This window comes from Bos javanicus, chromosome 11, assembly GCF_032452875.1.
Source record: "Bos javanicus breed banteng chromosome 11, ARS-OSU_banteng_1.0, whole genome shotgun sequence".
NCBI lineage: Eukaryota > Metazoa > Chordata > Mammalia > Artiodactyla > Bovidae > Bos > Bos javanicus.
Window position 1 is genome coordinate 78,489,597 of NC_083878.1, and position 27,172 is coordinate 78,516,768.

General features: G+C 56.9%; 1 protein-coding gene across 1 annotated transcript; it reads left to right on the plus strand.

The window, feature by feature from the left end:
* The first annotated feature begins 1,865 nt into the window (after window positions 1-1,865).
* Window positions 1,866-26,647, plus strand: SDC1 (syndecan 1). Its single transcript, XM_061433233.1, has 5 exons — window positions 1,866-2,262; window positions 22,115-22,196; window positions 23,126-23,598; window positions 24,198-24,342; window positions 24,479-26,647. The coding sequence occupies exons 1-5, from the start codon at window positions 2,197-2,199 to the stop codon at window positions 24,646-24,648; spliced, it is 936 nt and encodes a 311-aa protein (XP_061289217.1). The 5' UTR covers window positions 1,866-2,196; the 3' UTR covers window positions 24,649-26,647.
* The last annotated feature ends 525 nt before the right edge of the window (window positions 26,648-27,172 follow it).

The following is a 27,172-nucleotide window of genomic DNA, read 5'->3' on the forward strand; positions in this document are numbered from 1 at the left end:
CTCCATATTGGGTTAAAAAGGCCAGAGAGCTGACCTCAAACCGTGAGCCAGCTCCTGGTGAACACACTCACGGGTCTTTCACTAAAAGGGCCTTCTACCCAACCAGGACCCTGTGAGGTCCCTGGAGGAGGCTTTTCTCCTGCCTTGCTGTTGGATGATCCCTGAAACCAGGGCCCTAGAGACCCTGCATGTGGCACCAAGGACCTGGATGAGGATCTGCCATTCCTCACAGACAGACCTGGGGACACTGAGACCCCGCCCCCCCGCCCCCAAAGGGAGAGCTGCCTGAGGTCAAACAGGTACACAGAAGCAGAGGCGAAACCAGGGGGCTTTACATAAATGGCAACCCACTCCAGAGGAGCCTGGTGGACTACAGTCCATGGGGTCGCAAAGAGTCGGACACAACTGAGTGACTTCACTTCACTACTTTACCGTGTCTGATGGGGGAGAGGCTAAGACGGAGATGCAGGAGGCTGCTTAGTTCAGGGCACACCCGCAGGATGGAGAAGAATCCACTGGCCAGCAGCCAGTTGTCCCTGCCTGCAAAACCCAGGACTCAGGAATGTTTAATCCGTTTTAAGAGAAACACAGGAGACTGCCCAAGAGGCCAAGAAGCAGTCAGGGAGAGTTTTTCGGTTCCAGTTTCCGCCGGGGCAGGCCGTGTCCTCTGCCTGGGGACGACGCCATCTTTGGTGTCCAGGTCCAAGGTCCTTTAGCACCATCTCTCCCGCCTACCAGATTGCTGTCAGGGCTGGGCCGGTGCTTCCCCTTTTCTTTCAAGGCCGTTTGCACCACACCCGCGGGCCTTCTTTTTGCACCGAGGTTCCAGATTGGTGACGGAAACACAGGTCCAGGGTTTCTTGGGGAATCATGAAGAGCAAGAACCTCAGTGATGCTTGTCAGGTCTGCAGCTCAGAGGTCACCTCGGCACAGAGCCGTTTATTTTTACTTTTAGCCCAGAGGATGAAGAGAGGGCATTTTTTGTTTTTAAATTAGGTCTTTTTTTAAAAAAAATTATTTTAATTGGGGGCTAATTACTTTGCAATATTGTAGTGGGTTTTGCCATACATTCACATGAATCAGCCATGGGTGTACATGCGTTCCCCATCCTGAACCCCCCTCCCACCTCCCTCTCCATCCCATCCCTCAGGGTCATCTCAGTGCACCAGCCCTGAGCACCCTGTTTCATGTATCGAACCTGGACTGGCGATCTATTTCACATATTTTTTTTCTATAGAAAGACACTGAAAAGTCCTTTTTAAAAAAATTTCCCCCCTCGGCAGGCGGAGGTGACTGGTTGTTCTTTAAAAAAAAATTTTTTTAACACCCCCTCCTGTGCGTGTCCAGTTGTTTAAAATAAGGTTCCGAGTTTCCAGCACTGGCAGATTGGGTGAGGGAGGGCGTACAGCGCCCCCATCCGCAGCCAGGGAAGGGTCCCTCGGTTTCAGGCCCCATCACCCCGGGGGCCCCCCTGCACAGTTTCCGAAAGGGTTCCTGCCTGGGAGTCCTACGCACCTGGAGGGCGCTCGGTGTCCGCTCCCAGAGGGCGCTGCAGACTGGAGCCCAGAGTCGACGACCAACTACCGCCCCTCCCGCCACTCTCCCGGGCAGAGCCTCCAAACCCTGGGCCAGGGAGGCAAGGACTGAGCCCAGCCTCCACCACCGGTGAACCTGGGGGCCGCGGAGCTGAAAGGCCGGGGAGCCACGGTCCGCGGGGGACCAGGGCTCCGCAGGTAGGCGAGGCTTCGGCCCCTCGTCCCGGGCCGGAGGCGGGGCTGAGGTGCAGTGGTTGGGGCGTTCCTTGGCCGGGGAGCGGGGGACGGGCCTCGTGGCTCAGGGGGCGGGGTCCTAGGGGGTGGGGACGAAGGCTGGCCCCGAGACCTGGAGAGCTGGGGGTGGGCGGCTAGTTTTTGCAACGGCTAAGGCCCTGCGGGTTTATTATAAGGCGGAGCTCGGCGGGAGAGGTGCAGGCGGGAGCAGAGCTGAGCCGAGAGGAATCCAGCCGTAAGGGGAGCTGAGAGCGGCCGGCGGATCCGTAGACCTCGCCTAGGACTGCCGCGCGCTGGGCATTGCTCGAGGGAGCTGCGCGCAGCGCAACCGGCGGCGCCGAACCGGAGCCCCGCGCAGTCCGCGCAGCGCGGCGCAGCCCTGATCCGCGCAGCTCGCGGCTCTACTCCAGCCGCCGGTCCGGGCAGCATGAGGCGCGCGGCGCTCTGGCTGTGGCTCTGCGCGCTGGCGCTGCGCCTGCAGCCGGCCCTCCTGGTGAGTGCGGCCCGGGGCCGGGCTGCTAGGCGGCGGGAAGCCGGGGCTGGCAGACCCGCCGATGCCGGCTGTTGCACACGTGGAGGGGGAGGGGAAGCGGGGACTTCCCTTCTTCCCGCGCTAGCCCGGCGGGCCCCGGGACCCGGAGTCCCGAAATCAGGACTCTTTCTCCAATTGCCTCTTGCCATCGAGGGGCGCCGTGAGGGTTTCGCCTCTCCGGGCGGGGGCCTGGGGAGCCCTGCGGAGCGGAACCTGCGTGGGAGCTCCGCACTTATATAGGAACGGCTCCACGGGCGAAGGCGCCGGGGGTCGCCGGCTCCCAACCGGTCTCCCAGGGCACCGCGGCGGCCGGGCCCCCCGCCGGTGACCCGGGAGGATGCGGTGATCGCTGCAACTGCACCCCGCCCGCGGACCCTAATTCAAACCAGACCCGCCGAGCTCCGGCTCCTGACCCCTCGGCGGAGGCAAGTTTGGGCGCCGCGGACTCGGTGCGGGAGCAAGCGGGCGTGTTGGCTCCGGAGCCCCAGCCAAGGTTGCGCGGCGAACGACGGCGGGCGGGTGGAGGTGGGGTCCTCGGCTATCCGTTGGCCGCCGGAGAGAAGCCGGGCCGAGCTGGTAGCGGGAGATTCCGGGAAGTTGGCCCCGGCATTCTAGAGACCCGCAAGAACCCAACTTCTGGGCTGCTGAAGTTGTGCTGCCCGCGGAGGGGCGCGAGCCAGCGCTGGGCACCGCCAGGGCGCCCGGGCGGCTTCCACGCTAGTGGACCCTGGAATGGCTTTTCCCCTCCCCCGACCTGGCTTTGTGCTGGGGCCGCGCGGAGGGAAGGCGGGTCCCTTGGCCCGCCCAGCGGATCTGGAGGAAAAGGGGGACAAATGTGGAGCCCGGAGTTGGAGGGGAGGCCTTTGGGTAGGACTCCAGCATCCACCTTTGGCGAGGGGTGGGTCCCCTCTCTGAGAGGGACCTAGCCGACAAAGAGCATCCTGAGGCTCCCCAGAAAGTGGTCTGTCTCCCCAGCCGCCGTCCGCTGGCCCGCCTTCCCCAAAGGGGGCGCTTTGTTCTCGGCCCCTGTAACCCTTTCCTGGGAACCGCCCCTCAGCGCCGGCCCGAAAGAGGGCTGGGACCTGGGTTGCCGCCAGGTGTCAGCGCTGGCCGCGGGGTGCTTGCGTCCACACCCCATCCCCCACACCCGTTGCTGGAGTCCTGGGGTCCTCCTCGCAGGCCGTGTCGGCCATCCCTGGAGGGGATGGTGAGGGGAGGTGCGGACCGAGGGGTTTTTGCCGTTCCGGAAGTGGCGGTCTCTGGCCACCACATCTGGACGGCTCGACTTCCCTAGCTCTGGCAAAAGGAGGCACGTGGGAGGGCAAGGAGCGGCTCCCGGGGCGCGGGTACTCCGATCCTCTCCTTATAATGTATTACTGGACAAGTCTCTGGGCAACGCCAAAACCCTCCATAAGCGTGTCCCTCCATAATAATGGTAGCTCCCAGCTCTTGAGAACCTTGGTGTATTTTTCTCAGGGTCTGGCTCAGGTGAGGTGTATTTTCAGGTAGATCTGTGAAGTGCCTTTTTGCTTTGCTTGGAAACATTTTGGAGTCGAGGAACAGGTCCCTAATGCCTCTTGGATCGCTGATGAGTTGGAGCATGTGCCTCTCAGGGAGCCATGGGGAGAGATAAGATTTCTGAGCGAAGTGTCCAGAGCACTCCTGGCTCTTAGGCCCAAGAAGTTGGCATCTGGCTTCTTCTCCTTCACTCCTTAAGTGCCGTGGCTTCTTAGGGATTCAGACTGCACCTTGAACCCACAGCTAATACTCTGGAGAAGAGGGTAGAGGTATTTGGCTCACGTCCCTGGCCCACCTCGCCTTGCCTGGCTGCTCCACACTCTCTCCAGGCTGAAGACGGGACCTCAGCAGTACTCCACCTATTTCCAGCCAGAGTCAGGAGTGGTAGCAGCGGTTTCTTTGCTAGCCTAGGTGAAGCTGGCATTCATACTTCTGAGCGGGGATCCCAGAGTGCCCTTTAACACTGGGAGGCAGATGGGATTAGAGATCCTCTGAGGACCAATGGCACCCCACTCCAGTACTCTTGACTGGAAAATCCCATGGACAGAGGAGCCTGGTAAGCTGCAGTCCATGGGGTCACTGAGGGTCGGACACGACTGAGCAACTTCACTTTCACTTTTCACTTTCATGCATTGGAGAAGGAAATGGCAACCCACTCCAGTGTTCTTGCCTGGAGAATCCCAGGGATGGGGGAGCCTGGTGGGCTGCTGTTTATGGGGTCACACGGAGTCGGACACGACTGAAGCGACTTAGCAACAGAGGACCACTTTCCCAGAGTTTTCTTGTGTCCTAGGAAGGAGCAGACAGCTGCTTTTTTTTTTTTTCTTCTCTCTTTCTCTTTTTCTCCGCTAGAAACTGAACCGTTGTGGAAAGGCAGAGCAGAGCCAGAGGCAGTTGAGTTTGGAGGGGGAAAGATGGGTGGGAGGGAGGGAGACTCATTAGAGCTGTGGTGGTGGGAGGGCTTCCTGGAGGGGGTGATTGAGCTGAGCCTGAAAGCACTAATCTTTGGGGTCAGACTCTGGCTCAGAATTTAGGGTTTGGTTCTCCCCTCCCCCTATTTACAAAGTTTAGTCTGTTTTCTCTTTCCCAGCCCTGTTCTCTCCCTTTTATAGTGGCTGTCCGTGTTTGGTTCAGAGTGGGGGCATGAATCTTCTGCCCTCTTCCTGAAATAAATATGGCAGTGGGATTTGCCAGGATAGGAGAAGGTGTCCTCCAGTTGCAGAGGTCTGACATTTCCCAGGGTTCACTTTGGTCCCAGTGGGAAGCAGGTCAGAACCCCCTGGGGACCAGGGAGATGGGGTGTGACCCTGGGCGCCTGACTTTGGACAAGGGAAGGCTGCTGGGGCAGGAGGTTGCTCAAAACCACTCCCAAGAGACGAGAACAGGTTTGTCTAAAAAGGTTTCTGTGTGTGGTTTTGCCTGTGTGAGATCCCCGTGGTCTTTTGTTTCTGCCATGCAAGAAAAATTGCTTGTTCTGAAAAGTGATTTGCTGTTTCCCTCTCTTACTCTCTTCCTTTTCTTGAAAGGCATAAAATCCCTTTTTGCCTTAATTATGGGGGCTAGTAGAGACATTTCCCTTCGGCCTGGAGGAGTGGGTGGGGACAGGGGGGAGACAGAGGGAGGCGCTGACTGCTTCTGCCTGGGCTCCAAGCCTCCTAGAGGTGATGTCACTCCTGGCTTCAGCTCCACAGGGAGGGTGGGGCTGGTTTAAGTCTCTACCTGTGGCTCATGGTGGGTTCCAGTAAAATCTCATTAACCCAGATTGGTGGGGAGAGGGATGAGAAGGGAGAGGAGCCTGGAAAGAATTAATGAAAAGCTTGAATTTTGGAGGCGTTTTTATGGAGGAATCTTTTTTTATGGCAGCAGAATCTTGAATTCTGAACTCCCTTGAAAATGAGGTATCCTTCATATCCAGGTTTTCTCAGTAAGCTGAGAATCCACATTACCCTCAAAAATATTCTTACTTTGGGCAGGACTCTCTGAAATACTTCTCTTCCTTTATTAACAAAACAGTACTAAGCATAGTTTGATCTCTGGGTGCCAGGGGCCTCAAAGCTGTCACCATGTTAGGTTACGGCATTCATCTCCTGGGTTTATTGAGCTCTGAAGAGCACTTTGCCCCTGGGCCTGGTGCCCTCACGTTGGTACACTTGGAATTCTGGTTTGCTCTTTATCCTCTCCCATCCCTGTCTGATAGCAGCCAAAAGTGACATTTGTGGACCTAAAGTGTAGCCGGCAGCTTTTCAGTTCAGTTCTAATTGGCACTTTTCTCCAGCAGTACTAAGGAATTTGTTGGATTTGTTAGAATTATTTCTAAGATAAGAGTTCTCAGTGCTGAGTGAGGGTCTCACCTGTAACACTCATGAGCTGTGATACATGGATTTTGTGCCTTCAGAGGCCCAGCTGGGACTTCTGCATTGTTCTGATACTCCTAGAATAACCAAGAGGCTGTCAAGGGAGGTTCCTGCGGGACTCAGATGTCAGTGACCTCTGAAACAAGCACCTGACGATGACCCCATGTTCTCGGTTCTTCTATTTGGCTGAAGCTGTAAGTGACTTGCCAGTCACAGGTAGCCTGGACCTTGTGAGACTAGCGCACTCTAAATCCTGGTTGGCAAGGGCCCTCATTCTTAGCTTGGGTCCTGTCTCCCTTTTCTCACCATGTTTTATTTGGGTGACAGTGCATGCATACTGTTTGACAGGCCAGAAACAACTTTGGGTAAGGTAGAGCTTTGGGATTGGGTCTCTGCTTTGCCACTAAATTACCGTGTAATCTCAGATGAGTCACTTCACTGTTGAGTCTTGATGTCCTGTGTAAGCTTATTCTCTCATTTGCGTATTCATTTCATAATGAAGGTGTGAAAGTGTTTGGTAATGAAAATGCCAGAGGAAAGTTGGCTGTTGATAGAATTAGGGTCATCTTCTTTTTTTTTTTTTTTTGCCTAAAGCCATGTAGGATCTTAGTTTCCCAACCAGGGATTGAACCTGTGCTCATCGCAGAAGCATAGAGTCCCAACCACTGGAGCACCAGAGAAGTCCCTAGGGTCATCTTTGAGTGCCTACTATTGAGTGCTATATGCTTTTCCTGCATCCTAATTTCATATTTAACCCAAACCTTTACCATGTATGTCACTGTCCCCATTTTGTGGATGAGGCCTGCAGAGGTGAGCCCCTACAAGGGGCCAGTGTGGAAGAACCAGGATCTGTACGCATGCCTGTGCACACATGTATGGCGTGAAGAAATGGAAGGACTGGCAAGTCTCCCCAGTGAACCTAGCATAGGAGGCTGGCTGAAACCTACCAGGCTTTCCCTTGTGCTTGCCCCCAGGGTAGCAGCCAGCCTGCGCTGACTTTCATCTTGGGCACTGGGGAGACGTTTGTGGGATTAGTAGATCCTTTATAAGTCTGGAAAGTGGGCACCGTGGCTCCCATGGGGCGACCAGAACCCAGGACTCCTGCCTCCTGTGTTGGGCTCACCTCCTGGCCTTTTCAGTCCTGCTGTGAAAACAGCCGCATGAGGAGTTGGTCATTAAATGATTTCTAGTCCCAGAATCCTGGGATTTTTAACAGAACAAATGATTTCCTGATTTCCTCCTTCTTTTCAACAACGAATTTTAGAGGCTTGGGTTGAAAGCCACTCCTTGAGGGCCTGCGTAAATGTGTCTGGAGAGAAGGAATGGGATTAACGGAGTCTGTGGAAAGAGGGCTTTTGGCGCCAGGATCCTGTACCCTGGAACAGTTTCAGCGCGGTGTCATTTCCCTCTCAGCTGTTCCAGCAGAGGTTGGGCTTTCAATGGGAGGATACGTTCTGGAACCTCTCTCTGAGCTGCCATGAGTGCCCTGGAAGCACCAAGGGGCGGCAAGCATGTGGGCATCCCCCTGCACAAGGAGCCACGACCCTGTGCTCGGGGTCACTTTAGCAACTATGCAACTTCCGGCTCCAGGTAGACATGAGAGCCCCGTCCACTGCCCCCCAGAGGGGCTTTGTGAGATCTTACCACCTCTTCCTGTCCTCAGGATGCTGACCTTGGGTGGGGTGTCAGCACTGGAAAGTCCCCTCCATGACCCGATCCAAGACAGGGACACCTGGTAAGCTCCCCAGGACTTGGTACCCAGAGGGAGCACCCGGGGCAGGGCGGTCTAAGCTTCCTCTGAAAAGAGTCCTTTTGTCTGTCGTACTGTGCTGGTTTGGGGAGCCAAGACAGGTCTAGTGGGGTCGTCAGGTCAGGAGAGAGAAGCCTTGAGGGTCTCTCTCCTGTGTCTATGGCTCTGTGGTTCTGCCTAATTATATGGAGAGGCTGCTCCCTCCTTGGCCTTCGGCCCTGGGAAAAACTCCTCTCTCTTCCCAGTGACTCACCTGAGGCTTGCAGCCCCACGAGAGACCGTGTGTGTGTGTGTGTGTGTGTGTATGTGTGTGTGTGTGTGTGCGCGCGCACGCGCACATGTGCATGCTCATGCATGTGTGAAGTGGTGGGTCCACTGCATGGGTTGCAGCTACGGCTGGGCCTTGCCTGGCCCGTCTTGACTTGATTTCCCCATTGAGCTTGCCTGTAGGTTAGGCTGCAGTCTGAGATTTGGGGAAACCTGCTCACCACCTGTCTGCAACTTCCTCCTCAAAAAGCAGGAAACCGTTTTTTCCCTCCCTTCAACAGTCTTTTCCCTTTTAACTGCAGCTTTAGAAGTCCGTGGAAGTTATTCCTACAGACAAGGGTGGCCAGGACACCAGGTCCCTCCTGGTCTCAGTTTAACCCTCTCCTGTGTGATCAGGCAGGTCACTGCCCATCTGCACCTCAGTTCCCCCAGGCACTCAAGGGCCCTCCGCTTCCCTGCCTCAGCTCTGACAGCCATGTGGTTGCAGACAGTCCTTGTCCCGGGAAGGGTGAAGGTGCCACTGTGGGGAACCTAGCAGAGGCTCAAGCCCACTTTATTCCTCCAGGGACTTGAAGGAGCACGAGCTGACTGAGGGGTCATCTGTGGGGCGGAAATCAGGGCAGGCTGCTTGGAGGAGATGGACTTAGGGCTCAGTATGGGAACTGGAGATGGACGGAGGCCCCTGGGCAAAGGCGGGCTGCGGGTGGGGGCTGGGTGGTGTTCCCTGCACACACCCAGGTCCCTGGCCACCTGCCCCCCAGTCCTCTCATCGGCAGGAGCGGAAGCCGTGTTGGGCAGGTTGGGGCAGTGGGGAAGGCGGGCATGCTTATCGCTCCATTCATCAGCTGAGTCACTGTGCCAGGCCCACGAGTCCTCCCCAGAGACTCATCCAACCAGCCTTGTCCGCGAGCCCACTGTGCGCGAGGCCGGCTAGGGCTCGGGGGCCTGGCTTCCCGCCCTGACCCTCTGCACCGCTGAGTGACACTGCGCAGGCCTCTCTTGGCCTCAGTGAGCCCACATGTGAAATGGGAGGGGGCTCGGAGGGTGGGTGGGCGGAGGCTCGGCAACGAATCCGGGTGTTGGCGACATCTGGTGACTGTGTCGCGGGACTGGTGGGCGTCTGGGTGGGGCCTGCTCCTGCTGCCTCAGGAGAACTCTGCCTCGAGCATGGGGGTTGTGAAGCCTCCCTGGCTTGACCAGACCTGAAGCCCGGAGCCTGGGTGCCTGCTGTGCGCACAGCCTTGAGCGGGTAGAGAAAGGTCCATGCCTGGTCCAAGGGCGCGTATTGAGAGAGGAGAGCCATTAATGAGACCAGACCGGACGGTCAGTCGGTCTGTACAGACAGACCACAGGGACAGTGACAGCCAAAGGCCATTCACCCTGAGAAAGGGATTCATCCCGGAGCCCCTCCAATCAGGAACGCAGGCTGTGAGGCGGGGGCGCTTTCCACATTAGGGCAGTGGGTCCCCAGTGAAGGCAGCAGGACTTGGGGAGGCTGCCAGTCCTGCTCTGGGACAACTCTTGGGCTCCATTCATCTCCAGAGGTGTTCAGAGACGTGTCGCACCATGGGACGTTGGAGTCACAGTCTTGCCTGGCTACCTGGCACTTCCTGTGGCCATGCTGGCCCTCGCTGGGTGCCATCTGCCCCACCTTCTCACAGCAGGCTTAGGAGATGGGGTTCTGGGGCCTGGTCCAGGGTGGGTGGGATGTGGGGAGGTGGGAGGGAACTTCTGAAGGGCCCACGTGGCTTGGCCACCCCAACTCCTAGTATGTGCTGGGCCCCAGGGGGCCTCAGGAGGACATGAGGCCTTCCCCTGCGGTTTCCACACCATGTCTGATGCCCTGGCTGCGTCTGACCTGGTTGGGGACTTGACTGTGGCAGTCCCGTGGCAGGGGCACAGAGTTTGTGTTGCCTTTAATTTCCAGCAGCTTCTCAGCACCCCTGCTGCCTACGGCACAAGCCGGGGCCTCAGAGTCCCATCTCCAGGAAGTGTCTGGATGGACAGTGGTCAGGTTTGGCCTCGCAGGGTGTGTTGGGAGCCTCTGAGACTGTGGTGGAGGCTGACGTTGCTCCACCTTCTCCCAGAGAAAAGCACTGGGGGACACTGCTGTCTGTGGTAGGCGCCCTCCTCCCAGGAGAGGGTGGGTAGGGCCTGGGCAACCCGACCTCCTGGCTGACTGGGGCTCACTGCGCTGTGAGCCAGGCCAGGAGAATGGGCCCATAGAGGCTGAGCAGAGACCCCCAGATTTTGCCCCTGCCTCCTCTCCCGCCCACCACCCCCAGGCCCTGGGGAGTAGGGTACAGGGGTCTGAGGGGGTAAGGGTAGGTTCAGAGTGTCCCTGGAGCAGCAGGCCTGGTTGTTGTGAAATTCTGGGAAGGCTCAGGCCAGGAAGCCGGCCCTGAGGTCTTCATGGTGAGCCTGAAGCAGTAGCTGAGGCCCCCCTGGGTTCTGTGAATTGTGTGAGAAGTGGGGAACCCCCAACTTCACCCCTCTCCCTTGCACAACCCTCCCGCCCCAGAGGAACAGGATCATCCTTTCAGAGCCTTGTCTAGGGGCTGGGTATCCAGTGGATGCCCTGGGCCAGCTCTCCTCGCAGTGCAGTTGCAGCAGCTGAGCCTGAATATCTGAGTCTGCCTACCTTTGAGGTAGGTCTGGGGCCCTATCTGGGGTCCTGAAGCCTTCGAGCTGGGAAGGCAAGGTGGGACCCAGAACTGGCTGGCTGGTCTGCCTCAGTTATTCTCTCCCAGCTGTCGGAGCAGAGAGAGGTGTTGTGTGGAGGCCGAAAGAGCACAGGCCTCAGAGTGTGGCCAGCCCCGACCGTCACCAGGCTCACCGCCTCTTCCCCGTAGCATCTTGTTCATGATTCTTCACCTGCCCTGAAGCCTCAGTTTTCTCCTGCATAAAACCGGGATTTTTCAAGTCCTGCTTTGGAGGGCTTCAGGAAAGATCCTGTGAAATACCATATATGGTGGGATTGGAGCGTCTTCCTCATCTGGCCTCCGAGGAGCAAGTCTGGGAGAGCTTTGGGACTGACACTGCTTAGGGAGTCCCCTGGAGAGAGCTTCCATGGCACTGACCCTGCACCCCAGGGGTGCAGTCTGAGCTGGCCCAGGTGTGGGATCAGACTCAGCATGAGTGACCGGCTGGTCTTACCCCAGTGCTGACGAAGCAGGGCCTGCAAACATGGCTTTTGCCCCTTCTCAGAAATATGAGCCTTGCTTGGCAGGCCAGACTTTGCTCACTTCTGCCTGAGCCTCTGCCAGGGGCTGGCTCCTGCCCCGGGAAGGTGTGGGCTGGGTTGGCAGGCAGTGGCAGGAGGTCTGGTAAACCTGGACCCCAGGGTACCCAGGTGGGGTCTCAGGGCAGTTGAGCAGGGCTCTGTGGCTGTGGGGCACTGTAGCCTGTGGGCAGAACTGTGGACTGTGTGGTGCCTTGGACTGGGAGCAGGGCTGGGCTGCAGGGTGGACTGGGAAGGCCCCACGCCAGGGTCTTCTTTCCTTCCTCTTGTGCTGCTTCCAGTGGAAATGATGGCTGTTTTCTTCCTGAGGGTCAGAGAGCCCTCGATCTTGCCTATGACGGGGTGGTTAACTGCATGTCTGCTGGAGCAAGGCTGTGTGTATTTGTTGCTCAGTTGTGTCCTGACTCTTTGCGACAGCAGAGAGCCCACCAGGCTCCTCTGTCCATGGGGATTTCCCATGGACTGTGGCCCATCAGGCTTCTCTGTCCATGGGGATTTCCCAGGCAAGAATACTGGAGTGGGTTGCCATTTCCTTCTCCAGGGGAATCTTCCTGACCCAGGGATTGAACCTGGGTCTCCTGCCTTGCAGGCAGATTCTTCACCATCTGAGCCAACAGGGAAGTCCTAAGCAAGACTGCCTGGCCCCAGATCCTCTTTCTAAGCCCTTTAGTGGCTGTATGCCTTGGGACAGATGACTTGACCCCTTTGCCTTAGTTTCCTCATCTGTAAGATGGGTATGGACTAGAATCTAAGGTCATCCTGAGGTAAAGTGCTTAGACTAGTACCTGACACATAGTACTCAAGACGTATTAGCTGTGATTACTGTCCCTGCCCACCCCCCCCAACTCCCCACCTCTGCCCCAAGGCCCAGGTCAGATCTTTCTATTTTTCAAGTGACCCCCAAAACCCAGGTCAGATCCTTGGGTTCTTCCTTCTGCCCCATAACTGTTTTGAGCCCTGAGCAGGTGTTTTGACTTTCTGGGGTTTCTCTGAGCTCCTCAGACTGGGGCTACAGTCCACTGTCCTCCTTTAAAACTTTTATTTAAAAAATAATTTTTTAAAAAATTTTTTGGCTGTGCTTCCAAGCATGTGGAATCTTAGTTCCCCCAACCAGGGATCAAACCTGTGCCCTCTGCATCAGAAGCATGGAGTCTTAACCACTGGACCACGAAGGAAGTCCCACAGTCCTCCTTTTAACCAACTTAGCACTTACCTTGTGCAGAGGCTGCCAGGGCCTGGGAATTCAGCACCGGGCATTTGAAGTTGTGCACACCTTCCAGCCATCAAGAGCCTCTGGAGGAGGGCAGGCTGACAGTGAAGGGGCTCAGGGTGCTTTGCTGTTGGTTAGGGGAGGGTCCTACCAGTAGTCTGGGGAAAGGGCCTAACCTATTGGCACCTGGCTTTCACTGAAAATTCTTCTTTCCATCATTCAGGTCAGAAAGTACTGGCTCCACTCTGCTGTAGGACATCCTTCAAGGACACTCTGACCTTCCTGTGTCTCTGGGCTTAAAGTAGCCTTAGTGCCTACTTGGTCTGCCTCCTACTTGATCCCGGAGACAGGTTCCCAGACTGGCCCATTCTCCTTCTGGACGTGGGAGGAGAAGCCATGTACACCTGTGACTTAAGCAGGAGCAAAGGGAATTTCATCCTCCTTTCTTGGGTGTGGGGTTGGCTGGCAACAGCATTCTGACACAGGTTAAAAAATGTGCTCTTGGCATCTTTCAGCCTCCTTTCTGCAATCCCTTCACATCTTCCAAAGTGCCTGCCCATCCCCAGTGCCCTAGTGCCAGACTGTCCTTCCCTCTAGAGCTGATTTCTGCTCTCCTGTGAGTCACTAGCGCCCTTCAGCCCTCCTAGAGGCATTTGAATCTTAAATGGGATGGTCAACTGCACACTGGGGAGATCTGGGGGATAAAGTGCTCCCCCGTCACCCTCCCCCCACCTCATCCCCACAGCTGGAGCCCTGTCTGGCTGCAGGTGTGTCAAAAGCTGCAAGTTTCTGCCTCCTTGAAACCTGAGGACACTTTATTTAGCTGGAGCAGGCGGAGGATGGCTCTTGAAGCCCATGCCAGAGGTGTCAGGTCCCCAGGCCAGGCTCAGTTTGGGGATTAATCAGCCAGAGAGCAGTTTGAGGGGCCTTCATGGGGTGGGGGTGGAGGGCAGCGAGCACGACTCGGGGATCCTGCCATGAGCTTTCTGCCCTTAGCTGTCTCATTGAGACAGCCTGAGCCGAGGAGGGAAGAGCCTGTGGGAGTCTGGACTGCTCCCTCTGTCCCTGTGGGTTGACAGTTGCCATGCCCAGAATCACTTTGGTTTGGGACATCTCCAGCCTCCTGTCTAGGCCATCACCCTCTGGGACAGTGGAGAGGGGTGACCCTGAATCGCTCTGATCAAGTGCCCCTCACTGCTGAGTCCCTCTTGGGGGTTGGCTGCCCCTCCAGGGTGGGCCTTGACTCCTTGGCCACAGACCTGGGTCTCGGAGCCCTCTTGCTGCCTTTCAGCCAAGCCCCTGCTCTGCAGAGGGGCTGCCTGAGGCAAGGTGTCTCTTCAAGGTCACCCAGTGAGTTGGAAGAAGAGCCCAGCTTTTCCAGCTCTGGGTCTGGTCCCTTTCCCCTGCCCACCCCCTTGTCTGGATCCTGGGGCAGCAGCAGGCATGGATGCGGGCTGGGCCAGGCTGGCCTTGCTCAATGCCTGAGTGGAATCCTACCCTGCCTGGCCCAGGTTCTGGCAGGTGGAGGAAAGCCGAGGAACTGGTCTCCCAGCTCCATGGCCCCACACCCAGCCGTCAGCGGGGCCTGTTCTAAGACGAGTCTCGGCACGCGGCAGCAAGACGGGCGCCAGCCCTCTGGAAGGGTGGCTACGGGGGTTGCTGGTGACAGCTCTGACCTGGCTTGGGCATCGGGGCTGGCTCTGGCTGCCAGGAAACCCTCCCTCCCTCAACACATCGCTGGCCCCAGGTACTCCAAGGAGGAGGGCCCTCTGACCTGACCTTGGGTCCCCCTTCTGAAAGTCCTGACACACAGTGCCCTGCAGGACGTGCTACTGCAGAGGGGGTCTTTAAGCCAAGTACGGGTGGTATCCTGCACCCCAGCCCTGCCCTGGAATCCCCCAGAGGACTGAGGTCTGTCTCCTAGTGGCAGGGTGGGAATGGCTGAGGTGGGGTTGTTGGGGTCGGGGGGTGGTAAGGGGTGCGTGCCCCGGAGGTCCCCCTGTAAGGCACTCCTCCTCGGGGCTCTGTTGGTGCCCTGACAGAAGCACGATCTCAGGGTGAGAGCAGCAGAAGCACCCTCTTCCCCACCTGTCTGTTCCGGGGGCCCCTCCTGTTTTGGGCCGTACCCATCACCCCTCGGCAGGTCCCAGCTTGACTTGGTTCCTGGTGAGTTGATAAATCGTGGTGCCTGTCAGGCTGGAAATGCTGATGCTGTCCCGAGGCACCGACGGGGCCCCTCCCTCCTGGAAGTGGAGAGGTGGGGGGTGGGGGGGGGAAGGTTTCAAGGTCTTGAGGCCAAAGCCGGGAGATCTGAATCCCTTCGATGCCTAAGCACATGTCCCCTGCAGCACAGCTTCCAATTTAGGGAAGAAGCCTTCAGAGAGGAAGTGATTTATCCACCACTGTGACATCCCGGGCAGGGGGAGCCCTAGTCTGCAGGCCTGCCCCTCTAACCCACCCCTACGTGGCTGGCTGTGGCCAGCTTATCACCCCCTGCCCCCACTCTGGCCTCACTCATGATGAATTGGGGCTGCAGATCCCAGCCTAGCCTGTCAGGACCCTAAGAAGGTTTAGGGTTCTTCAAGCTCTGAACCCCTTCTGTTATCCGGATGGGAATGAGGTCCAGAGAGACGGCAGAGGCCCAGGTCACCCAGCAAAGGAATCTCAGCCTGGGGTGGCTCCCTTATCAGGGCTCTTTCCCTTCTGACATCCTTCGCTGTGGTCGTTTCTCTGAGAGCCTTGATTCAAGATGCTCTGGATTTGGCCTGCGTGGTCTGTGCATAGGTTGTGTGAGCCTGGGCTAACCGAAGGGGTGCAAATGATCCCTCTGATGAGGGAAAGCAGAGTCACCAACTGCACTGCTGGTTTCAGCCTGCATCTGGCCAGCTGACCAGATGAGAACTGCCTGGAGAGCCGAGGGGGTCCTGCTCAGCCCCAGGCAGGCAGGACGGAGCCCCAGCCCAGCTTCAGGACAGAAGAGTCTGGCTTGTCTTTGTTTCCTGCTTCTTGCACTCCTGGGATTGAAGGCATCCTCTCAACTCTGTGGTGAAGCTTCTGCAGACCAAGCAGGCACCATGGTGTACTGACTACAGAGAATGGGTATATCAGAGGTGTAGGGAGAACGTTCTAGAGCTTTCTCAGATCACTTGGCCCCTAGGGCGTGTTTTGGGGGCTACTTGGTACCTCTTCTTTGAACCCTGGCCCTGAGTGGGGGGTCTTATCTCCTCCAGCCCACTCCCAGTGAGACCTTTTCCTGTCCAGACTATTGCTCTCCACATGCAGTCTGCAGACCGCTTACAGCAGCTGGAGCTTGTAACATGCAGAGTCCTAGGCCTTTGCCCCCAACCCCCAAATCCACCTTAGGGATGGAGCTCAGAAGACTTCCTCTCCAGCAGTCTCCTGGTAGTTCTTAGGGACGTTAAAGAAGAGAGCCCCCAGCCTGAATGCAGGTGATGGTGTGAATCTCCCCTCTGGCCACTTTGGCATCCTGCTGCACAGGTCAGGGATGACAGCTGGGATTCTGTAGCTTACACAATTCAGCCCCCAAGAATTGTGTGGGGTTGGAAAAATAAGCTTTTTTTGCCCACTCTTAGATCCATAGATCTGACCAAGAAACTGGTAAAAAAAAAAAGATTAAAAAAAACCCATGAAACTCATTTAAGCCTCTCGAGAATGCCTGCTGTTGTGTGGGATTTTGATGGGATGGGATGAGGAGTGTTTATCCCAGCGTGATTGTAGGGCCGCCTCATGAGAAAAGTACATTTTCTCATGAAATGTACGTTCATTCTCATGAAATGTAAGAAAAGTACGTTCTTACCCTCTCTTCTCCCCTCAACCTGGGCTTATGGAACCAGTTGGGCCTCCCACCCCCTGTCCTCAGCCCCGGAGCTGGCACCGAGGCTGGCTGCTTGGGGAAGTCCGTGACCTGGGCCCTGTGACAAGGGGCAGTACTTGGTCCTGTGGGCTCTGGGACTGAGCTCCCACCACGGTGGCCAAAGCTCTGTCACCACACAGAGCATTCCAACCAACAGACACCTAAACCCCCCTTTCCCACTTGGCTGCAGTCTGCCATACCAGTGAGGCCGCAGTGCTGCTGAAGTTGTGACTTAGAACTAAGAGCTGACCTCTCTGGTGTCTGGCTGTGGGCTTCACTATCCTCCCCTAGTGCCCTCAGCACGATGACCCTCTGTGCCCCAGCCTGGGCGACTCCCCCTTCCAGAAGCCTCCTGGAGTGGGGGCTGCACCCTGGAGGCTCACCAGGGTCCAGATCATACTGTTTCTTACCCTCTCTTCTCCCCCAAACCCCTGGATGGTGGTCCCCTGAGTTTTGAAGTTGAAGACCCTCTTCACTGTCAAAATCTGTGACCTTGCATAATATTGTACTTCTCTCGTGTGACCTCAGCTTTTAAAGGATTTGTGTTTATCCATCACTCAAATCAAGTAGTGGGTGACATGTTAGTGATTCAGGGTGTGGGTTGGAAACCATAATCTTTGGACCTGGTGGCTATGGGTTGATGGGGTGGCAAGGGTCAGGGGCCAGAATGGGCAACCTCTGTGGTCAGCCTGGAAGTAGAAGCCCCTCACCTGAATATCTGAGATGCCCACTTGGTATCCCGATGTATGATTGTCCCAAGGAACTTTTATGCACATGCCTAAGGTGTCTTGGCAATGGCACCCCACTCCAATACTCTTGCCTGGAAAATCCCATGGACGGAGGAGCCTGGTAGGCTGCAGTCCATGGGGTCACACAGAGTCGGACACGACTGAGCGATTTCACTTTCACTTTTCACTTTCATGCATTGGAGAAGGAAATGGCAACCCACTCTAGTGTTCTTGCCTGGAGAATCCCAGGGACAGGGAAGCCTGGTGGGCTGCCGTCTATGGGGTCGCACAGAGTCGGACACGACTGAAGCGACTTAGCAGCAAGGTGTCTTGGAGGAATGCTGTCACACAGCTCCAGGCCCTCCTATGGCCAGTTGCGGGTGAGAGATGGCAGGAGTGGGCTTGAGGGAACCAGTGCCTCCTATAACGGAAGCATGGAGTCCCAACCACTGGACCAGAAGGGAATTCCCCTTGAGGCTGCCTTCTCGAAGCTTCTCTGCCAGCCTTCTGCCTGGGGGCTGCCTGCCTGCCAGACTCCTGACTTGCTCTTGGGAATGGCAGGCAGCCTGGTGATGAAGACCCTCCACTCCTGATGATCCTGACTCTTGCTTGGCCATGCCGTCCCCTCTGCACCTCTGAAGCTGGACCAGCACCTGGGTCTCAGCTGCTGGGCAGGGGTTGGGAACCCTTACTTGGTGAGGAACACGTGCGCATCCCAGGACTCCTGGGGCCTGCAGAACATTGTAGAAACTTGGGCAAGTGAAGTGAAAGTCACTCAGTCATGTCCAACTCTTGGCGACCCCATGGACTATAGCTGGCCAGGCCCCTCTGTCCATGGAATGCTCCAGGCAAGAATACTGGAGTGGGTTGCTATTCCTTTCTCCAAGGGATCTTCCCAACCCAGGGATCGAACCCAGAGGTCTCCCGCATTACAGACAGATTCTTTATCTAAGCCACCAGGGAAGAGACTTAGGCAAGTTTCCCTTAAAACAGCTGAGCTATCAGGGAATGTGGTCCTCTGGGGCAGGGCAGAGGGAGAGAGATGGCAGACGAGGGGTACAAGCCCTGCCTGTGAGTGTGCAGACACTTCACTGCCTGGTGGCCATGGGGAAGAGCCCACCTTATCTCAGGAGAGGCCAAATCTCAGCCCTGCCTGCCTCAAATCAAAGGCTAACAGGAGGAAAGGGATGGAAAATACTTCCAGTGTCAAGAGACCAGGTTCTCCTTTCATACTCCCTGTCCTGCTCTCCCAGAGCCCTAACCCCAAGTCCTCTCTCGGGGGGCGGGGGAGGTGGGTGCTCCTCTCACAACCTCGGTGTGGCCTGAAGACCAGCATGGCCGAGACGAGGTGGGCTGGCTATTCCCTTCAGGCTTCCTGTGCCCTAGCCCCTGTGTATCTATCTGCCCCAGACGCCCCGCCACACCTGGCTTTGGCCTTTCAGGCCCTGGGCTTTCAGGGTCTGTGCTGGTGGTGGGAAGGACCAGATTCAGCAGACTAAGTCTGCCTTTGAGCAGACTATGTGACCGTCTAGACCTACTCATAGGGCTTTTGATTTGTTGTGTGAAAAACTGGTTTTCTGGGCCTTACAGAGGCTAAAGGCTTCATTAGAGGTCTGGCTGGCTCCCTTTTGTCTTCCCAGGCTGCTTGAGGTTCCAAACTGGGCCGACCTGCCCCTGGCATACCTGCGTTTTGGCCAAGTGGTCTCAGGGCAGCGTCAAGAGGCCATGCCCAGGAGAGCCCTATTTTGGGCCCTGGAGGCAGCTGACCACAGGCCCATAGCATGGCCTGGCCGCTGAGTGAAACCAGAAGTCTCCCAACCTCCCGTGTCAGCCGGCACCTGGTGAGGCAAGATCAACCTCAGCAGTTTCTGCTGATTTCCTCCCCAGGGAGCTGCAGCTGTCACAGGGAGGCTCATGCTGGAGGTCTGGGAGGTCACTGAGGCCCATCCCCTCAGTGGAGACCCAGCCCAAAAGGGCAAGAGGCTGCCCTGAGGCCTGGGAGCTGGTTTCAGGGGAGAAAGTGTTTGCTTAAGAGCTTGTTGTGTAAACAAGATCGCAGTGGGATAAGCCCAGCCAAGATGAGGAAACAAATTGTTTTTAGGGACTGGGCCAATCCAAAGTCTTATCTCGTCCTGAGAGAAACCCTTCTCTTGGGAAACTGCTAACCTGTCGGGGCCTCTGTGTAGGTGAGAGGCGGGGCCTCCTTGGTTTTGCCCGCGCCTCCAAGGTGGACGGGGTCTCTCTCAGTGCACTGTGCTCTCTGTGGGCTTCAGAGGCCCCGTCCGTGAAAAAGGGCCTGGCCCCGGGGATGCTGCCTTCTGCTTCATGTCGTGTGGTCCAGGCTGGTGTGGCTGCAGCCCTGGCCCCCAGCTCCAGCTCCAGCTTTCTCTCCAAGGGTGGGAAATGGAGCGTCACCACCTAGGGTCTCCTCCAGATCTTCAAGGGTGTTGGGTGAAGGTGGGGGGTCTCAGTGAGTGAGTGTGGGTGGATGGGGTCCCCTGAATGCTTGTCCCCCTCAAGCTGTCCTGTCGGGAGCATCTGCTGGGGGCCTGGGGCAGCAGCATGTCAGGATGGGGATACCCACTCTGCACCTGCCTGAGGGGCAGGGTTCTTTGTTACTGAAGCGGGGTAGCCTTCCAGGAGCCCAGGGCAGCTTTAAAGCTCCATGGAGGCAGGGCAGGTGTTTGAAGCACCCCAGGGGACAATACACACAGGACGTGGCCCAGGGTGCAGGTAGAATCTATGTATTGTGAATGGGCCGTGGCAGCTCAGACAGAGTGGCCAAAATCTTCTTCTTGGGGGGCTGAAGTACAGTGTGGGTTTTGTACTTTCAAAGGAAGCTCAGTGGTATTTCTAGCCTCATAGTTTCTACACGTGTCTGAAGCTTCCCTCGGACCTGGGCCCTTGGACGGAGCTTCCACCTGGTCTAGCTCTGCCTCAGGAGGCCAAAGGTCTTGTCTGTCCCTTCCTGCTCTGCCCCACTCAAGAGGGCGGCCCCGTGGCCCGTGGCTAGGACCTGGCGAGGCCTCTTGGGCTGAGGAGGCCAGTTCCCTGGAGCCCAGCCTTGGGCGGGGCCTGCCCTCTGACAAGTTTGCACAGAGCTGCCTACGTACTGGCTCCCTTCTGCCCCATCTTCTCCTAAAACCCTACCCACCTCCAGCCCTCCTCTTCCTGGACAGGCCCCAGAATCCTCTTTCCCATGCCGAGTGGCTCTTGCTCCCCAAGTTAGAGCGGGGAGCAAGTTAGAGACACTGTTGGTGGGATGCTTGGGTGGTGGGTTCACCACTGTGAACCAGGCTCTGTTAGGTTCTATTTTGTGTATAACCTTATTGAACTTTTGCAACAATCCTGGCATGTAGATAGGCTTCCCCAGTGGCTCAGTGGTAAAGAATCCACATGCAGTGCAGGAACCGCAGGAGATGTGTGTTTGATCCCTGGGTTGGGAAGATCCTCTGGAGAAGGGCATGGCAACCCACTCCAGTATTCTTGCCTGGAGAATCCCATGCACAGAGGAGCCTGGTGGGCTACAGTCCATAAGGTCACAAAGAGTCGGACACAAGTGAAGCGACTTAGCATGCACATGTGGGATTTTGATATTACTACTGTTCCCGTTTTACAAATGGGAAGACTGAGGCTGTAAGAGGTTTACTGTGTCCTCAGGGCCATTCAGCTAGTAAGGGGCAGAGGTGAGGGGGTTTGCAAAAGCCCATGTGCTCTGAACTACACTGTCCCACTTCTTCATTTATTTTTTGTTCTGGCCGCTCATTTATTGGGACTGCTGCACAGGGTCATTTGGGTCAAAGTCTTATTGCTGCACAGGATACTTAAGGCTACTCTTCCTGCCACCTGGCTGCTGGGTCCTCCCTTCCTCACCTGTTCTCCTGGAGCCAGAGTTAGGGGTGGTCGTGGTCCCCCCCCCCGCCCCCGGCTGGGTTTCTGCCCTGGCCAGTTCAATGTCCTCACCTGGCCCCACTCCCTGGTCTTGCTGGAGCGGCCCCTTGCCTCAGGGCCTGGGTCTGAGTGTTCACTTTGGCGCCTGCAGCCTGTTGGGCTTGGCCCCAGGCAGGCAGCTTCCCTGGGGTGGCTGTTTGCACACAGGACCCACCCCAGGCCCACGGCCCATTTGCCTCCTTAGCCCAGGGCCCCTTCTAGATCAGCCTCATCTGTCCTCAGCTTGATGGATGCTCTGTCCTTCCTTCCCCAAGAGGGAGGGACCCAGTTTCTCCTGTGAATGAGAAAATGGGCTGAGTGTGTGACCAAGCATCATGGCCAGGCCTGGGGGCTGTCCTGCGTGGGCAGGCCCTGTCTCAGCACAGACGACTTACTCCATGCCCATCCTCGCTGCCCCCACCCCTGCCCCCGTGGCGCCCTCGGGGTCTGCAGCTTGATGCTCAGCATGCCTGGGGATGGCCTCCTTGGAGCCAGGGGGTTGTAGTGTTGTTTCCAGGGGCCCCTTGAAAGCCCCACTCTTGAACCCTGAAGCCCCCTGGCCAGCGGCCTCCAGGACCTGATTCTCAGGGTAGGGTGGGCTGTGGTCCCACAGAGGCCACTGCTGGGTTTCCAGTAATGGTGTCATCTGTCTGCTCCTCTGAGTTCTGGGGCTCCCTCGGTAGACCGAGCTTCTTGAGGCAAGGGCCTTGCCCCCAGTTTGCGGGTTTCTGCACCCCCAGTACCTGCCCAGGGCTGTGTCATCATAGCATTAGGGGGTGTGTGGGGGAACCAGAGGACTGCCCTCTAGAGCTGAGGGCTTCTTTCTGTGCTGTGTGTGGGGTGTGTGTTTGGGTGCAGCATTCAGCTGCCTAGGATGGGGACCCTGGACTAGCAGGCCCCAGTGAAGACTCCACTCTTATCCTTCCCTGATCTTTTTCCAGCACAGTGTGGCCGTAAACATGCCCCCCGAAGATCAGGATGGCTCTGGGGACGACAGTGACAACTTCTCTGGCTCGGGCGCAGGTGAGTGGACGTGAGGGCCCCCTCTAGGATGTCAGCAGGCTGTGGGCTGAGGGTGGTGATCAGGCTGGGCCTGAAAGGTTATGCCAGGAATGAGAACTGGGTCCATGCTGCAAGGAGAAAACACGTGTGGCTTGGGAAGGCAGGGTGTAGATTCCCAGGGGGGCTGCCTGCCGCAGACGGACTTGGGCTCATGTTCTCCTTTTTAACTCACTGGGGAACCTTTGAAAGGATTTTTTTTTTTTTAACTTCTCCAAACCTCTATTTTTTCATCTGTACAATGGGAATAACATCTTGACTTTAGGTTGTTGGGAGCCGTGAGGCTACACAGATCTGGTGGGAGTACAGATCGTCCACAAATGTTCCTTTATCTTCCCTCTTTTCCCATTTCCCTGAGGCAGTAAAATCCTTGAACTGGAGGTGGTCAGGGAGACCTCCCAGAGGAGGTGCTCTTGAACTAGACCTCAGAAGGGGAGGCTACAGTCATCCTTGGGGAAAGTGGCCTAGGCAAGGGGGCCTTGGAGCTGGGAGGTAAGACACAGGCCTCTGTTCTTGGGAACCTGGGTGTTTCTGGAGGGAGAGTGAGTGGAGCAGGGAGGGCCAAGTGGGTGTGTGCTGGGGATAAGGTGTTCAGGGCCCTGAGGACATGCCCCACCCCTCCACCCAGGGAGTAGGCTTTAGCAGTGGCAGGAAACCCCCTTCCAGATGCAGCAGAAAAGGGCAGCTTTCCTAGCCCTAGCTGGTCCATAGGATGGCACAGAGTCAGACACAACTGAAGCGACTTAGCATGCACACACAGCTCTGCCCCACGGCTTCTTATGGGAAGAAAACCTTGCTGTGCTGGCCTGGGAGTCAGAGCCGGGGTCTGAGCTTGGCTGGTCTTGATGTTCGGGGGCTCCCTGATGCCACAAGCTCTGCTTCTGGCCCTGCAGGTGCTTTGCCAGATATCACCTCATCACACACGCCCTCCACCTGGAAGGACCTGGGGCCCGTGACGACCACAGCCACGGCTCCAGAGCCCACCAGCCCAGATGCCATCGCCGCCTCCACCACCATCCTGCCAACCGGAGAGCAGCCTGAGGGGGGCAGGGCAGTGCTCCTGGCAGAGGTGGAGCCTGGCCTCACCGCCCAGAAGGAGGCCACCCACCCACCCAGTGAGACCACACTGCACCCGACCACTCACAGCGTGTCCACAGCCAGAGCCACCATGGCCCCAGGACCCGCCACCTCCCATCCGCACAGGGACGTGCAGCCCGACCACCATGAGACCTCGGCTCCCACAGGCCGGGGCCGTATGGAGCCGCACAGGCCCCACGTGGAGGAGGGAGGTCCTCCTGCCACTGAGAAGGCGGCTGAGGAGGACCCCTCCACCCAGATCCCAGTGGGAGAGGGCTCTGGGGAGCAGGTAGGTGTCAGGCCCGCTGTCATCCTCTGCGTTTCCTGGGATATTGGGTGGCCCTAGTGCCTTGTGGGGCACAGTGCACTGGGTGCAGGGTGCTGGCCTGGTCCCCTGGCACCCCCGACCCCTTGTACTCTATGAGCATGTAATCCTCACCGTGAAGACAAGATCCCAAGGTCCCATCCTCCGCCTGCCCACAGGTCTGAGCCTGCGGTGGGACAGACTAAGTAGACCAGAGCTAGAGGGCCCTTCAAGGCCCTTCAAGAGGGCTTCCCCAGCATATGCTCCTGGGACAAGAGGGAAAGCTCTCCCAGGTCTTGCTTTTCATCTTAGAGCATCATGGCAGTGTACACATTATGCTGAAATGAGCCTATTTATTTTCGTATAAAATGTGCTTTGCATCACTGGACGTGGTGCCTCGGCCGCAGTCCGGTAGGGTCCAGTGTGATGTGGCCAGAGGGACCTGACCTCCGGGTCCAGGGAGGTCTGGGTTCGGGTATGCGCGTCTAGAGCTGGTGGCAGGGGTGACCAGGGAAGCTGGAAGTGGACCTGGGTGCAGCTTCGTCTGTGGCCATCCACCTGGTCCTTTCCCTGCCCTCTCCTAGGACTTCACCTTCGACTTGTCCGGGGAGAATGCGGCCGGGGCTGCAGGGGAACCTGGCTCACGGAATGGAGCCCCGGAGGATCCTGAGGCCACGGGGGCTACGGGGGCCTCACAGGGCCTCCTGGATCGGAAGGAAGTCCTGGGAGGTGAGTTTTCTCTCCAGTGGGTGGGTGATGGAGGTTGGGGGAGGGGAATGCTGTCTTTATCACTGGCAGGGCTGCCACTCAGCCCCCAGGAGCAGCTGAGCCAAGCCGGCCTCTGTCCTCCTCCCTGCCCATCCAGGGGTCATTGCTGGAGGCCTCGTGGGGCTCATCTTTGCCGTGTGCTTGGTGGGTTTCATGCTGTACCGGATGAAGAAGAAGGATGAGGGCAGCTACTCCTTGGAGGAGCCAAAACAAGCCAACGGCGGGGCCTACCAGAAGCCCACTAAGCAGGAGGAGTTCTACGCCTGATGTGGGGGGACACCTCTCCCCTCTCCCTGCCACTTGCTAGACGCCCCCCACTCGCCTCTTCTGTGAAGAACTGCAGACCTGCATCCCTGCCACCATGCCACCTCCCTGGAGCGCCCAGCCCTGCTGGCGTCTCCCCTTGCCCACGGAGTTCTGGGCCCGCCGGGGAGGGGACCTCACCTCTGCTTCTCTCTCTGACTTCTGCCTGGAGACTTGGGCACAAGGGCTTTCTCGTGAACGACTGACTTTTCCACTGCAGACAGCACCTGGCATCCTGCCACGCTGACTCAATTTCTCCAAGCTGAAGCAGGCCCAGCTCTGGAGAGAAGGGGACCCTGCTGCTTTGGACGAAGATGCTGTGGCTGAGGGTGGACACGTCTGTAGCACTTACTGGTAGACACCAGCAGGCCTGGGGGCGTGTCCTGCCGAGTAGCAGGGCCAGGAGGTCAGGGCTCCGTCAGAATTCACTTTGTTTCGTGGGGAGGTCTAACTTAGATGTCAACTTGTTTTTGCACATGTTTTTCCTCTAGTTTCTTTGTTCATAGCCCAGTAGGCTTTGTTACTTCTGAGGTAAGTTAAGTAAGTCGATTTGGTTATTCCCCATCTTTCTTCCCTAATCTACAGTCAGGAGACAGCATCAGGGTTTTTAAGAAGACTTTTTCTTTTTTCTTTTTTTTTTTGACTAGGAGAACCAAATCCAGGAGCCAATGTCTAGGTTAGTTTGTGTCTTGTCTGAGTTTATCGCTCACGTGTGCAACAGGGTATGGAATGTCTATCGGGTGGCCTCATTGGTGGGCTGGCTCATCCCGGCTCCCATGGGTGGTCACCTCTTGGAGCAGTCCTGCCTGTGTCCATGAACTTGGGGCCGGGGCCATGGCCTGGGCGACTACGATACTGGGGAGGCCCCTGTAAAATTGAATCCTGATGTCTCAGGCTGGGGAAGATCAAGGAGAGACGACTCTAGGGTGGGAGAGATGGCGCTGGGCCCAGAGAATCTCCTGTAGACCAAGCCTTTCCTTTGATGCCATTTCTTGGGGACACTTTCTCCTGTAAAGTGACAAGAGACGTCTTGGGTACACCTGGCACTGAGCTGCCCCACGGATGGACCAAGCTCACTTTTGATTAGCTCCTGTAGCCTGACTGTGGGCCGGAATCAGGAATATTCCAAAGAGTAATAGTCTTTTGCTTTTGGCAAAACTCTATTTAATCCAATGGGTTTTTCCCTGTACAGTAGATTTTCCAAATGTAATAAACTTTAATATAAAGTAGTCATGTGAACTCTACTGCCTTCACTTCTTTCTGCGCTGGTTGTATGTTTGACCAGCCTTTTCTCTAAATGCCAACAATATTGGGAAACTTGGCTAAAAGCTCTGTGCTTTGTCTTTCCCGTGGGGAGGGATTTGGAGGCCAGAGCACCTCTTGTTTGTTTGTTTTTTTGTGTGTTGTTGTTTTTTCTCAACTTCTTCTGGACCTTGGCAGGTTCTGCCAAGGTTGTACAAGGCCTGATGTAAATTTCTGTGTTGCCAAGTTCGAAAGAACATCTCCTAAATGGTGACGAAGCTGTGTCAGCCCCAATCCAGCTTGATCGGAGGCCATGGGCCCCATGGAGGCCTGGAGCCAAGGCCTGCCTCTCAGACACCTTGGATGTTCCTTTTCTCACACCTTTGCTGGGACCAGAGACAACCCCCCACCCCACCCCACCCCCGTCCCAGCCCTGGCTCCTGGGAACTCCTGTGCTTGCTTATTTAATTTGACAATGTTCCAGCTGCTCTGTTGGCTTCTCCAAGAGGGGACCGTCCAAGACTTGGAGAGACGCCCCTGCCCGAAGAAGGGGACCCGTGCCTTGTGTTCCGTACGGGGACTTTGTGCCTGGAGTGTATGACTGGACACGACTCGGGGACGGGGAAGGGGTTGTGACTGTGCTCATCTCTGTGGGCCCATGGGATGGCACTCGGCCAGTGACTGGGCCCATTCATGTAACTGTAATAAACGGTACTTGTCATTCTGGCTGTGATGGTGATTGAATCTCCTCTTGGCCTGGCAACATCCTTGCCTGTCCCCTTCTTGTGGGGAGCCTGGCTCTGTGCTGTGGAGGGGTGAGCACCGGCCCCCTTCGCTGTGAGGGAAGCTATGTCCACCTCTGCCCTCATCCCCCCCAGCCCCGCAGCAGGCCGGGCCTTCCTTTCGCCTCCTCCCAGGCCTTCGTCTCCCCTGCCCAGCCTCTCCTGGATTGTTCCGTTCTCCAAGGACACAAAGCTCCCTCCTGACTCAAAGTTCGCTGCCTGATTTGTTTGCTCATTGTCGCACAACTCTTGGAAACTCACCAGCAAACGGTCTCAGTGCCAAAGGTCTAGAAGAGTTGGAGAAAAACTACAGGAGAGATTTGGGGAGTTGGGAAAGCGCAGCACACTGCAGGAGCCCTAGTATCGTAAAGGCATTGAGCCGCCCACCCACCCGTTACTCAGAGTGTCCCCCAGGCTGCTTATGCCCACCCAGCCCCTTAGGTGCCCTTCCACAGCAGGTATCC

Bases quoted from the DNA above. Each gene is read 5' to 3' on its own strand.
- SDC1 (XM_061433233.1), top strand. From the start codon at position 2,197: ATGAGGCGCGCGGCGCTCTGGCTGTGGCTCTGCGCGCTGGCGCTGCGC. The intron at 2,263-22,114 runs GTGAGTGCGGCC...ATCTTTTTCCAG, and splicing joins GCCTGCAGCCGGCCCTCCTG to CACAGTGTGGCCGTAAACAT. The intron at 23,599-24,197 runs GTAGGTGTCAGG...GCCCTCTCCTAG, and splicing joins GAGAGGGCTCTGGGGAGCAG to GACTTCACCTTCGACTTGTC.